The sequence below is a fragment of the Notolabrus celidotus genome, chromosome 2 (genome assembly GCF_009762535.1).
Source record: "Notolabrus celidotus isolate fNotCel1 chromosome 2, fNotCel1.pri, whole genome shotgun sequence".
Taxonomy (NCBI): Eukaryota; Metazoa; Chordata; class Actinopteri; order Labriformes; family Labridae; genus Notolabrus; species Notolabrus celidotus.
This window is the reverse complement of record NC_048273.1, coordinates 28,766,176-28,781,402: the sequence shown is the minus strand read 5'-3', so window position 1 is coordinate 28,781,402 and position 15,227 is coordinate 28,766,176. Positions and strand designations below refer to the sequence as shown.

General features: G+C 41.0%; 1 protein-coding gene across 1 annotated transcript in view; it reads left to right on the top strand.

Moving 5' to 3' along the window:
• The window catches only part of znhit6 (zinc finger HIT-type containing 6), a 44,608-nt gene that overhangs the window by 14,861 nt on the left and 14,520 nt on the right, over positions 1 to 15,227 (top strand). Inside the window, exons 6-7 of the mRNA XM_034674179.1 lie at positions 11,574 to 11,642; positions 11,933 to 12,013. Coding sequence (XP_034530070.1) covers positions 11,574 to 11,642; positions 11,933 to 12,013 — 150 coding nt within the window. The remainder of the gene's footprint in view (positions 1 to 11,573; positions 11,643 to 11,932; positions 12,014 to 15,227) is intronic.

The following is a 15,227-nucleotide window of genomic DNA, read 5'->3' as shown; positions in this document are numbered from 1 at the left end:
TGAATGACGTTTGAATTACTCTTACCAAACTTATACCAACAGCTTTGGGTGTTACGTTTTAATCTTTGGCCTTTGGTAGTTCAGTGATTTGGGAGAAATCATTTCACTGTATTGAACTCTGTAGACTTGAAGTAATTTGGACCCTGAAGAAGTAAGTAATTCTTTCGCATGGGCACTTTTCCAATTTGCTCAGTCCTACTGGTGGTCCTGTCATGTTGACTCCTTTTTTCCCCCTTTGACAACCCTCTGCCACTCATTTTCCCATTTCTTTTGAGTCTGATCCCTGCCACTCTAATCCCTCTGTGGAAGAATAGAGGAGGGAACGAGGGGAAAAATAGTTATTGAACTGCATATTAAACTTTTTATGAGTCTGAAATGCCCCGGGAGAGCGTTGGGTGCCAATCAGGATTGCCGCTAAAAGAATCCTTTGTCAGTCCCTCCAGCTGGTTTAATGTTGTTACTTTCCTTTTCACCACCCTCTTTTCCATCCTTTAAGTCCACCACTCTGTCATGTCTGTTTCTGGTGTTTTGCAATTGGCAAGTTTAATGTGCACGTCACATGTCAGGATGAGGCAACATTGTGTCAGGCTGTAGTAGCACACACTGACCATGCTTCAACCCCACACTCCTCACTCCCAACTCAACACTTGTCAGACGCTGACAGAAAGTTTTTGTAAGATGAGTTTTTGTTTTTAAGTCTCAACACCTGGGAAGTGAGCTTAATTCCAACCACTGCTCCGGCGAAATGCACAAGAATCTTTCTGCCTCTGCTGCTGCACTGCCCGTAGAGGAATCTTTGGCCAGCTGCATGGTTTTTTAGTTCTTTGTTTAGTCTGGCTTCTTTCGTGATGTCTCATCAGGAAGAATTTCAACTAACCACAACAGTGTCCCATTCACAGACAACGGACACAAGGGACGGGATGAAAGGTGTACAATGAATTGGGAGGGATCGAAAGAGAATGTGCTTCAGAATGTACCAAGTACATAATATAAAAAGCAGATGTGTGAGCAGTGCGACTGCAGCTGGTTAGCGACATATTCATGCTACGCACTCGCACTGCCAGAGAAAGATCATTACTGGCAGACAGCTGACTACAGGGCTTTCATGCCTGGCGATGCCGTGTGTGTTTAGGTTTTAGTTAGTGAGCATGTGTCTCTTTAATTAAATGTTTGAACCCATTTTAAAGGCCATGCGACTACTTTCTTTCCACCTTTTACGGCCCTGATTAAATCAAAAACAGTTCACAGACAGAAACACTCGACTGTGTTTTAGTTCAAGTACATACCTAGCTAGTGTTTGGCTGAACATTGGGAGTTGTTGGTTCTCTACATTACTGGGCATTTTCCTTTTAGGGAGCTGGACAGCAAAGTACAGAGGCAGTGTCTGTGGATGATAACTGGACACGATTCCATAATAACTCAATATAGCTAGTTTTATGAGCAGCTGTGGATTCATGCCATGTATGTTGGTTTGCTCTATAAAGTGAATCAACCTCAAATAACCTAGCTGTCTTGGTAGGAGGAGGCCTGATTTTTTTCATAATGAGCAGGTGGCTGGTTGCTGATAATTTTGTAATAGTTAACCTTCATTTCTGTGGATTGAGAAGTGGACTTAACCACCTGCAAGTTGATTCCTGGACCTAGTGAATACAGGAAATATGTCTTCTATTTGAGCTTGGGAACCTCCATGCTTTAATGGGAAATGCTCTGCATGATCTAATGCAAGCATTACCAACATTTTAACAGTTGAAAACCATCTTTTCCCTCCCTCCTTAGCTGTTCCTTTAAGCCCCCCTTAATATCAAGAAATCAGACTGACTTTTCAGCGTCATCCACATGTTGCTGCTGCAGCTGCTGAATCCATAAAAGCATTCTTGCTTGCTGTCTGAAGCCATGCTATGGTGTGAAGTGAAGCAGACATGTTGTCATTCTTTTTGGATGGCAGGGTGCTAAATAGCTCTAATGATCACTTAAACCCTCCACTACACAAATACTCGTCTCCACTGGGACAGCTCCCAGTTTAACCTACCTGACCTGAGCTGATTGGTTGAATCTGCTCTTGTAGGAGAGTGAGCTCAAGAGGAGAAATGAATAATGTGTAACAGTGTAAAATTTGGCTGAAGTAAATAACATACAGCCATGTGCGCATCATTCATTTTCTACATCTATCAAGTGAAGGGGGTTGGAATTCTAAACGGACATTTTGGAGATCTTCATACATTAAAGCTGCTGTTGGTAGGAATGGTGTAAAAAACGTTACTTTTTTTCTGCTGGGTTTGGAGAAAAGGTCATAATGACCATCGGTACACATTGGTAAGTGGAGTAATTTGAGACTATTGTGAAATCTCTGCGTTTTCCAATGCCTTTGAATCAAGCAATGTTATTATTCCCCTCGTTCCCGTTATGACGGATCAATCATAGCTAATCTCCAATCCTCCGTTCTGGTTGGTTAAAGCTGACTCTTTAAAGTTGACTCTTTAAAGTTTGACATATATAAAAAGTAGATGAAGCTTTAAACAAAGGAAAGACCAACCAAGACAGGAAACACCACATCTGACAGATAATGTAAAGTAGAAGACAACATGGAGGCACTTTAAAGAGGCAAAGTTGGACGTGTATCACCACGTTCTTCGTAACTCCATTACACAACAATTGAAAACACAATGCATCCAACTCCGTTGGGTTGTTTGCTTTCTGTATTTTCTTAGGCTGGTAGATTCAGCGTTAAGGAAATGTCTCTCAAGGTTATCTCTCACAGTGCTCACACTTATCGAAAGGTTCACAATGATGTGAATGCCTAAGACCTTTCCTGTATGAAGTCTTTCAGATGCAATGGAATCCTCTCCAATTTGTTTCATTACAATGAGACTCCTGAGATGATGTTCTATTAATTCCTCTATTATTTTTTACCCCTGCATCATCACATTCCAAGATGAACTCTGATTCAAATGTTCACACATGGAGGCCCCAAAACCATCAATTATGTAACAATAGTTTTATCTGTAAAAAGACAAAAAAGACTACCTGTTGGGATGAGTTTCAAACTTTCACTTTAACATGTTTTTTTTCCTTAAATTCCACTCTTAATTCCAACTCCAAAAGAGGAAAAATGTTAAAAAAGCATGACTTTGTGTGTATTTGAGCTTCCTTCTCATACTAAAGATTTCTACTGTAGAAAAAAAAATATTTTGTCACATGGTTAACAGGACTGCTCATGGATAAACAGTTGATAGTTTTGCCCAATGTCAATGTCCACTCTCAATCACTCGCTGACTTTGAGGCGCGTTCCCGTTAAAGCTGGGGTTGGTAATCAGATTTAGATACACTTTTTGTCATACTGGTTAAAATGGTCTTTATGTCCAGATGACAATCAATACATAATGTTTTCTTAAAAAAGAGCGAAAAAAAGCTGCTATCTACAGCCGGAGTAAACCTGGGAAAACACCAACCAATCACCGTTTTTGGGTCCCAAAATTTTAAACCAGTCAAATCCCGTCCTGCCGTTCTGCCCGCCTCCTGCGCGTACATTTCCCTGGCGTGTACTTCTCGTCCCTGTCCCCAGCCTCTGCTTCCCCTGACTACTGACTGCCCCTCTCGCTCGACCTCAGGCCTGTCCCCTCTGACCCGATGAGGTGCTTTGCTCAGGACTGTAGTCCGGATCAGAGTCTAAAAAGCTCTCACCACGGGGGCTCTGACAAGCAAAAGAATTAATGACATTCAGTAAGTCCTACAGAAGTCCGTCCGGCTGTAGGGACGACAAGCCGATTCGTGAACAAGTTGATCTTTAATAACCGGTCACTGTCGGCCGCGATCACGCCAACCAACAAAGCAACAATCAATGTTTGAATGAATGAAAAACTTCTCCTCTTGTCTCTCCTCTCTCCCGCTCGTACACTCTACACCTCTCCTGATGCCTTCACTGACTGTCAACACTGTAGGAATTAAGAACATCTACACTGAACACGTTTAACAAACAGTAGAGCTGTTACAGTATTATATGTGTTATAACTTTTCTCCTGATATCGTGTCACCAGAACAACTGGTTATGCTAGCATGACAGTTGTGAGTACTAACATCAGCCATGTTTGTTTGTGTTTTCAACTTTCACTATGATAATGTTTTGGTGGGGACCTGTTTTGAATCAGTCACGATCATATGGTCATGAATCAGCGGCGCTCGTGCATGTGAGCGGGGGCGTCATTTTGGAGGAGCTCCGAGGGGAAGGGGGGAGGGGTTAGACGGAGTCCTGAAGACATGCTACATTCAAATTCATGCTAGTTTTCCGAGATTACCAACCCCAGCTTTAAGGGGCGGCCCCTACTACGTCCTCCGATTGGTTATGAGTCCGGCACTATCATGACTGCACACACCAATCTGTGTTGGGGGGTTAAGAGGAAATCTGGTTGCGAGGGAGAGTGTTGACATTCGAAGTCCCTCTCTCTGAACAGATGTTTACTCTGTGACTACCAACAGCAGCTTTAAGTTATATTGCATTTAAAACACCTACATTTGAACCCACTGGGTGTTATGTTCAATACGCATTTTACAGTGCCTAGGCTGCTTCAGATATTCAGTTGTATTGTCATATTCATATATTCATATATTTGTGCTAGCAAGACTGCTAGCACGAAGCATTCTGGTACCTGTAGAAACTACCAGCACAGCTCCATAAGCAAGAGAACTCAGCTTTCTTGATTAATGTAGCACTCGCTTATTAACTTTTTAAAATTGTAATTATACATTTTTATAAACTTACTTCAATAATACTTTGAATTGAACACAAAGCATTTTGAAGATCACCTTCTAGTCCACGTCTCTTGTTGATGCTTCTTCTTATTAGGGGAAAGCTTATGCAACAGCAGAGGGTGTTCAGCATTTGTTCAACAGACTTGTACAGCTGTAAAAGCACACTCACCATGCTTCAGTGGCATGATTACGAGAAGAAAAGTCCTAAATGCTGAACATAGTGAACTTGTAATAACCAACACATCATGATTTGATTGGAAGCCATGACGGTGCAGTGGAAATGCACGAGTACAGAACAGTTGATGCTTGCTAAGAAAATCAGTAGTAACTCAAGCACCTCAATTAGGCCAATTATTGTAATTTTGAAAATGCCAAAACGTAGCTGTAACAGGTTTGCAGGAACTGGTTTGTGGTTTGAAATATTGCATTTGATTAATGAATGCATATACTGATTAAATCAGACAGTGCTATATTTCAGCCCGCATTTAATGGCGAAGGAAGACTCCTCATCTCTTAGCACACTCACGTTCCAGAAAGTGCAAATGAAACAATCGACGGCAGCCTTTGCCAAACATCTTTGAGACTCCAGCAGACGTCTTCTTCTGGCTGCCATCGTCTTGATTAACCACAGCTGATGCAGAGCAGAGTTAATACTGGCTGCCATCTGAGGCAAAACCTCAGATCAGAATGGCAAGCAGCAGTTTCATCAGCGTTGCAGACACTGTCATCACAATTGGCCCTATAACTGCAGGCTGCATGCTGCTCTCTGGCTCTGATTGAAATTCCAAAGTGTAAATTAGGCAGAAATCTGAGGGTGCTTCATGAGCCGGAGAGAATGTAATCTTGCAGTGTGTCATGTCTGGTTGACTGAAAAGTTGATAATTAGGTTCCCATGTGTTGTTCAGAATTAATTACATACTTTTGTTCCCGGACAGAGGAACATTAGCGTTTATGACTTTTGGCTTTTTAAACCACTCTAATACCTTGGCTCCAGAGGTGACTGCTTTGGCAAAGGGTATTGACAGCTAATGGACAGATTACCATGACATTCGGTAGAAAAGTACACGATTACCAGAGGATTACTCCCAGTGAGCTGTGTAATGCTGAGCTTTACCATCTAGCAAAAGCGTTAGGCTGAACCCGCCAGCGGTCGGACACTTTAAGCTGATGCATCTATAAATAAGACCCTGGATAGAATCTAGGAAAAGCAGAAGTGTGTATTGATTCTTCATCTTTTTAACAGCTTTTTTGTCTCAGTAATGAGCTTCACAGCCTCAGCTAATGGAGCTGAAGAACATGTGTGCACTTAGGTTAACATCTTGATGCTTCTCCGAACAGAGGAGGAGTTTGTTCTGAGCTTTTCAAGGAAAGTTGACCTCATGACTTAACTTTGCAGCATTTGTCCAGCATCTGAGGCTGGAGCCAGAACTTACAGGAGTCTCAACATACAGCTGCCTGTGATCTGTGTCTTCTTATTTTGCCCATCAGCCTCTCTGCCACTCCACCCCCTGAGGTCCAGGACCTAGACGTGGCTTTGGGTGCTGGATTTATTAGATGTTTCTTTTTCTAGAGAGGCTTTAAAGTCCTGTCATCTCAGTCCAGTGACACCTACTCGCCACCCAGATCCTGGCATCGTCCTCTGACGAGCAGATTCTCAGGACATATGGTTTAATATGTTCAGCCATTTATGTTGGAACCATCCGATACTTCATACAGCCAGATGGATCTGCTCTCACTGCCAGACCACCAGTCAGGCTTTCTGCTGCTCTAGTGTTCATGGCACCATCAACTCCATTTGCTTACTTAATCAACAGACTGTTGTCTTGTTGACAAAGTCATCCATCATCCTCTGAGCCTCCTTTATGTCTCAGTCTCCTTTATTATAATCTACTGTTGCTTAGTTAGGATGTAGAGAGAGGCAAAATGTGAATACCAGTAACTTGTCAAAGTGAGATATGGTAGCTGGTGAGAACACAGGTAGCTCTGAATCTGTGAAGTCTGTGAAAACCTGAACAAAGATAGTAAACACTAAAGCCGAGACACAAGACTTTGTAATTATGCAGCACCTCAGGGTAAAGATGAGTAATGTATCCATTAGAGGGAATGACAACTTCATCCGAAGAAATTTCAAAATCATCATTCCTCAAGCTTTTGTTGTCTTTTTTTCTCACTCCAGGGCAAGAATAACTCAAATCTCTGCATTAATTGACTGAAAAACAATCTCCCTTTTTTTGACGAGTCAACAGGATTTAGTTCCCAAAATTGGGCTTTTGATTCGACTTAAAAGACTTTTCATAACAAATCCAGACCGGCGATTTCAGTTATTTTTATTGTGTAATTGTTGTGTATCCTACTTTGGAGAACAGAAAACCCTTGTTGTCCCGCCAGTTTATGAAAGATAAAACAGTAACCGCTCAGGATGCAACTTGGGATGCTGAAAATAATTTGAGACCTCAACATTTGTTGCCCAGAACACTGAGGTTTCAAATGTTTCACAATGAGACAAAGTAAACAGAGTCTGAATTCAGAGGAATCATTTCAGACGTGATCGCAACGTGTCCTGGCTACCTTAAGAAAACTGAGACTCCTCCTCGTCTGTGTGCTAACACAAAGCACACAGAATCAGGTTCTGTTTCAAGAAAGAAGCACTTCATTATGTCTCCAATATTATAACTGAAACAAGTTTACATTTTTCAATTTCTCTCCTGCATCATCGTGTTTTATTAAGTTAGTCTCAGTTCTTGTGCTCCAGCAAACTGTTTGATGAGTAATCCCTCTTGGAGGATACAATGTCTCCTAATGCAGGACACGTGAGGTATCAGATCGCTTTCATATGGAAATATGATGAAGTTATAAACCTTTCAGCTTAACCTTTATGTGGTTAAATCACTTAATCTTTATAAACAGACATGTTTTCAGGAGATTCATACTTCTTGTGTATACAGTTCCATGTGGAAACCTCCTTCCATAACTAACATTTCACAGTTTGTTTGTCCTTAACATTTTGAAATGCCACGCTCAAGGCTCTTCACAGGAACATCTTCAGGTGCCTCACTCTAGATTTTTTAAGCTGCTCTCTCCACTTTTTTCCCAACAATGAATGCTGGCTCTTCTCCCAGGTATGCACCATGGGTTTGCCTGAAATGATCACATGCATCTTTGGGCAAGCCCCTTTTCCATTGAAAGACATAGTTTCCATTTGCTGTAATGACAGAATAATGGCATCACACCTGGTGCTCCACCCTCATTTGCTTGTACGTACAAACACAAACACACCTGCACACGTGTACACACGTACAAACCAGAGGCGAAACTCAGCCAAACACATAAATTCCTCTGACTAAGGGGTTGGAGGTGTTGTGTTCCTCCTTCTTCTGTTGCGTAGGGAATCCCCACCCAGCCCCTTATCTGCACTCCCATCATGCCTGCTGCTACGTTCGCAACCCACAGTTTTACCCCTTCATCCTGTCCTCACAGCCAAGTGGAAACTCATAACCACCTTTCATTGGGTGTTCTGCCGGTTTGCACGTAGCCTCTCCTACCCATTCTGTTTCTGTTTTTAAGAAAGAACAGCAGCGTGTGAGGGATATAATGTTTCCATCTGGATCCTCAAAACAACCTCACAAGCTCAAGAGTCTTTAAATCTCACCAACACCTTTGATGCCACAGAATCTTGCTGCTGCACTTCATCATAGTTTGTCTAAAACAGTGGCTCAAACACAAACATCAGAACTAGGTATGTAAATTTTAAGTATTTTCCGTGATCGTTTTTTGGAAATATTAACAATCAATTATCGATTAATCCACAAAAAAACACGAAGCTTTCTTCTGTCAAAAACAATGCTAAATAGGTTGTTTTTCCCCTAATTTTTATTTTCCACAGCAACAAAATGCATATAACTGACATTTAGTCTTAACTACTAACAGAAATGTACTTCAGACTCTCAGTGTCCAGTTTTCTGCCTACTCGTTCTTATTGAGAAAAATGGGCATGTGTACGTGGTCAGGTGTCAGCCGGGAGCGCAACCGGATCATAATCAGTCTAGCCGCAGAAAAGCCCAGACGGCTCTGATGTTGCTGGTCTGCAAACATAGCATACTAGCAATTCCCACCAGTCTGTTGGCTTTGTAACCAAACGTGGGGAAATGTCCTGTTTAAAGTTATCAACCCTTGTGTCCGTGTCGTTGTTTGCAGCAGTTGCGTATTGATCCTCTTTTAAAAAATGCTCGTGGAGACCTGTCGCACAGCCGCAGCCGCCAACTGGGCGTCTCTGCTGTGGACAAAACCTCTAACCAGCTGATTTACATCGAAACATGCTTTAAACTTAAAACACCACCCTGATATCTTAATGTAATATGAGGCCACATGTTTGTTCCACGTGAAGGAAAATTGAAAACAAAAATGCTGTTTCGAGTAATTTCTTAACCAATGAATCGATACTCGATTAGTTGTCTATATACAATGGCCAGAAAGACAGTGATAATATTTTAAACAAACATCTATTTGATGGATGAGGTTTCATTATCAAAAAATGTACAACTTGTTTGTTTATAAATGATCAAATAGTTCATGTGGCTATCATCTCATCTAAAAATATATCTATTCAAATTTTTTACCAGGGCCTGACCTTGAAGCATTAAAACCGCCACATAGTGGTTGTAGCCCATCTGAAAGCTGTTTGCTAACTGTCAGTTTATAATAAAACAAAGAAGAAAGTATTCGAGTCAGGTACCGTTGAAACAGGTGTGGTTCTGTGAGACTTTGTCAGCTGTCTAAGGTTCTGGGAGGAACTTCTTTAAATTCAGAGCCAGACTTTGTTGCGTCAAATTACCATACTTGACTCTACAACCACTACACACAGACAGCGAGGACCCCAGCAAACAAGAGGGGCGATTAATCTGTTCATTCATCCATTTTCATCCCCTTATCCAACATCAGGTTGCAGGGGCAGCAGTCTAAGCGAATCGACCCAGACATCCCATTCCCCAGCAATGTTTTCCAGTTCATCCTGAGGCATTGCCAGGCCAGACAGGATATGTAGTCCCTCCAATGAGTTCTGGGTCTACCCCAAGGCCTCTGTCCAGGCAGATGTGTCCGGAATGCCTCCATAGGGAGGTGTCCAGGAGGCATCCTTATCAAATGCCCGAACCACATCAGCTTGTCTCATTTTGATGCAAAGTAGCAGCAGCTCTGCTCTAAGCTCCCTCCTGATGAGCTTGAGTATTCCATAAATCATTGAATAATTCTCAGTGAATACGGAATAGTATTTTGCTTGATATTCCCGTTTCTACCCAATAATCGACAGAGGATAAATAATATCAACCTTTGTGATCTGCTGACTTGGTATATGACATCAACTCCTTCAAAACGTCGACTCTTCAAGTGTACACAATTCAAGCTCAAGGTCAAATTCAAGATGCTTAGTTTAGAACAGATATTGTCGCTTTTAATTTAACAGCTTTTTTCATTATCGATGAATTGTTCAGCTCATGAGCTGTCCAAAAATCCAGAAAATCCATGTCCCACTTTCTCATGGCCCAGTGGCAGGTCTTAATTGTAATCTAACACTTAACAACAAAAGAATCATTCCAGATTCACAAGATTGAATCCAATCTTTCTTTGAATTGTTGCTTTAAAAACGACGGACTGACTGAGGATTCATCACTGATTGATGAATTAACTCAGTTCTCTTCACTTCAGCTACATTTGAAGGTCAGCAACAACAAACAGTGTCATAAACACGAGTTAATTACAGAATGCTAACATGCTTGCATGGTGGAGGCATACTTGTTTCACCAGAGATGGTTCCACTTTGTGCTCAGAATCAGTCCAAGGTAAATATGCAGATTGTTGTGCATAGTTCAGCTTTGAGACAAGTCCAAGAAGATGAAAAAAAATGTTATATTACAGATGTGAAAAGAAACCTTGAAGTCATGCTCTAAATTGCTCATGGTGAGTGCTAACCCTTAATAACAAAGTCTCCCATACGTGCCTTACAATTACGCTCGGGGTCGTTTCATCTACATCCCTCAGATCCATGAAGGCCTGAGTCCTGCTCTGATGGAGGACCGGTTGATGAATGAGCCCCACCCTAAAAATGGCAATGTCTGTGGTCTTGGTCATTCCCAGTCCTTGTAGTTGGTATGGAAGGGCATATTTCTGAAGCAAACAGGACTTTTGAGTCAGCTATGTTCACCAAGAGCTACATTGACCTACATACAACATAATATTCTTCCCTCTTTGTACTTCTCACCAAACGTGTAAAAAGCTCAGTGTGGCTTTTACTCTAAAATAATCAGGCAAAATTAAACCTTCTCAGTCATATCTCCCAAACTGCTGCATTTTGTTTCCTATTTGTGCATCATGATGCCATTAATACGCATGAACACAGCAGCTCTTAAGGGAATAAATGTTTGGTTGTAGAGCACGCCCAGCAACCCCAATAAAAAAGCCCAACTACATATAACAGTTACTGCCCCAAGCATTACCCCAGAAGAAGTGATCATTATTTGATAGCCACCAGCTGGTGTCCTACTATTGAGTGTATATGTCATGGTCTCCATGGCGACTCTGGTTTACTATTTACACACACACGCACACACGGTCACACAGATGGACAAGATTTTGGAAGCAGCCAGGCGTATTGTCTTGGATAGATTAGGCCTGAAACCGTTTTATGCTCTGAATTTAAACAAGAGCATTTGTGTTTGACTGTGAAGGGAATGCAGCGGTGACCTCATCCGTCTGTGTAGCAAAACAGACAACAAGCAGTCCTGGGTTTGATAAGCTGAAACTAAAAGAAATGACTTTCTCTGTGTCCCGTGTAGAGAGCGACTGTTCCTGTGGCACGTGAAGCTCGTTTTCCCTCAGAGCAGCACAGAGTTCAGTCAGAGGAGGTGAGTCAGACGGCTATATTCAATTTCCTCAATAATACACTCATAAATCAATCAATCAGTTAATCAATATACTGATGTCTCCCTAAGTAGTCGTATAGACTGAAATAAAGTATCAGTGCTGTTTTAATTCTGTGTTTGTGCTCAGTATCATAAAGTAGTTGTGAGTTCTGAAACATGGCAGGCGCATTTACATCTTTATGTTTGTATTATCTTTGGTGACCTTGGTGTGAATTCATTTGGATGATAACATGCTCACATTTTTCCCCCTCATGTTCCATGTTCTCTGTTAGGGTGTCTGAGAAGCAAACCTTGGAGGAGATTTTGACCCCGTATATCCACCCTACAGAGTCAGACCCTGTGACACGCCAAAAGTAAGTAGTTGGCCTTTGAAACTTAACTTCCCCTCAATTTTCTGTTTCTGATTACATGCAGCAACCAGAAGATCAAAGTTTTTATTATAAGAAGGAGCTCAAACTCCATCTTCGAGTATTATCAGAGTCTTTTCAGAAAGTTCAATTTGTATACTCTTCACTGGTGGAGGCATGTTTAAGGTAACATCAAGTTTTACCCATTAATTACCAAGATGTTTGGATTGGAAATTCTGGCTAACAGACAAATCTAAAGGTAAGAAAACACCCAGAAAGCAGTCCACATTGAGCTGAAGTTATTTAACACAGGATCGCACAGTCTGTGGGTGTACAATTAGCCGAGTGTGGCTAATGTCAGAAGAGCTAGCACAGCCAGTCTTCAGTCCTACTTGCAGATTAACATCCACATGCCTGTGCTGATTACACATTGCTCCAGTCAACTGGAGATATGCTAGTTTAACCAGACACAGCCTGCGTACAACTTTATCTCAGTTATCAGAATCAAAACACTGTCAAACCATGCTGCGCTACAAGATGTCATCTGTACTTGTTTACATTTGGGTAGTAGAGCTTTATGGCATTAAGTAGCCATTAACCAAGCTATAGCCCTAGTTAGCAGTAGGTTGTTGTGCTACAGCGTTGACACAACATATGAGCAGCATTTCAGGCCTACAATTGTAAAAATTGTACAATTGGCAACCAGCAAGGGTGATGATGCTACGTAGTTTAGTTGACTAAAAACACACATACATAGTTTTAACTGCAGTTTTTTTTTCTTGAATTGAAGGGAAACGTGTAGGCCTAAAGAAGTTATATTCATATTTTTAAATATAAAAATGTATTTGCTTTCAAAGAATGATGCATGATGCACCACTGACTTCTTGTTTTCAACATGTTGAAATTCTGAGGGGTTCTTTCTGGGTAAACAGACTACACTCAATACTAATGTCCATGTGACCTACAAAAGCAAACCAAACCAACAGCAATGAGGCTTATTGCTGTCATATTGTTATTATTAATGCCCTGAAACCCCCCCGGTGGATCTGGTGACAGACAAGGAGATGAACAGCACGCAACAGAAACAAACTTTGTTCACATTTTTCACAGCAAAGATTCATGGGGAGTGATAAGAACGACTGGTTAAGGAGTACAGGAGGTTTGTTTATTAGGAAATATGACTTTAAAGGTACAGGACAAGATCAGCAAAATAATAGAGGTACAGTTTTGTCCAATGGGGGGGCTAAAATCCTAACAAATCAGAAGTTCCTCCCAGGAGCTTTAAACTCACAGTTTGAGTTGTAGGATCACTTACGATGTGAAAAGTACAACCACTAAAAGCAGCGGTGATTTTCCCTGTGTGTTGGTGTTAACTGTGGAAGAACTTCCCAGTCAAAAGACTTAATACTTTATGCATGTTTTATGACTGAGTGTGGTCACGCTGCCAGTTCACTGGTTAATATGGGAACAGTGTGAAGCTAAAGTGGCTCTGTACAGCTGGAGTGACAGCTGTGTTTATATTGTTGGCATTAAGTTATAATGAGTTCATGTGTATCACTGCTGCTTCACTTTTCATGCATCCTGCTGAATCCTGCAGCAAAGCCAAAATCCTTGTGATTGATGTGTTGTATTCACAGGTTGAATTTAAACCACTTCGTTATTTCGCTCCAGTCGCTTGAGTAGAAGTAGAAAACTGAACAACGTGATAATAGACCAGAAAATTCAACCCCCCGTTGAAAAATTTCAGGATAATGACTGCAGCTCGGCCTGCTATTTTGTCTGGAAGCTTAAAATGAGGAGCTGTGCTGTGTTTAGTAATTGAATCCTCATGTTCACAACAGACAGAAATGAAATGGGGGGTGAAGAAGCTGACTGAACTGCTAACAAATGCGTTTTAAGTGCAGAGACCATCATATCTCCACTCAAGCATTTCAGAATGATGTTTATCACACCCTCTTATTCTAACACCACTGTGACAATGCTGCATTCATTTTCTATTGCATCATATTGTCCTGGGAATATTACGTATCATGAGCTTTTTGTGTTGTTTAAAATTGTGTTGCTAAGATGCGGGCTGAGTATTATTGATGCATGTAAGAATCAGTGGTTAAAACACATAAACTCATGATCTGTTGAAGTTCAGATTTACTCACTGTCCACTCGAGTCATTCTTATTATGATTCTTAAGCAGAGTGCTCTCATCTCTATTTACATAAATATGAAGAATCTGTTCTCGGGACTCTGGATTTTCAGCACGGGAAGTCCTCTGGTGTCCATCTGTATCCTTTGGAAGGCAGAGCGGTATTGACCAATCATGAATCAGCAGGCTTTGGTGTACACATGAGAAACAGTTAGAGTGGAGTGCAAAAGCAGGTGGAACGCACACCGCCATAATGAAATCCTGCCTCCCATCTGTGGTTATCCGAAGATGATTAATTAATCTCTATGAACTGATATCTTCATTCAAGTGCAGCCAACATTAAAACATTTCAACACAAGCAACAAATCTGCCTTGTGTTGTGTTTTTAAAGCCAATGAGCTTAGTTTTCCCAAATCAGTTTGGATACCATTACCTCCGGGAATGCATTAGAAAAGATTGATCCATCCTCCGTTCAACAAACAAGCATTTTAAAAGACAGACCTGCATTTTCTCTTTTTAAAAGTCTGCATCATGATGTTGTTATCCAGACAAACTTATGACCCTTTAATTAAAAGCAAATCACAAGAGAATATGTTTCCTTATCAGGTTCATACTGCCTAAATAAGTGAGAGGGAAATGTCTGAGTTACTTCATGTCTGCAGTTAAACTGACAAATACAATACCAGTCAAAGGCTTGGAAACACCTTCTCATGCAATGGTTTTTATTTATTTTAATTATTTTCAACACTGTAGATTAATACCAAAGACATCAAAACTATGAAAGAACATATATGGAAGTATTTTATAAACAAAAAAGTGTTAAACAAAGCAGAATATGTTTTATAATTTAGATTCTGTAAAGTAGCCCCCTTTTTCCTTCATGACAGCTTTGCACGCTCTTAGTATTCTCTCAGTCTGCTTCATGAAGTGGTCTCCTGGAATGGTTTCTAATTAACATGAGCCTTGTCAAGAGTTCATTTGTAGAATGACTTGCCTTTTTAATGTGTTTGAGACCATCAGTTGTGTTGTCTGGAGGTAGTGTCAGTACACAATGGATAGCCCTATTTGACTACTGTTGTA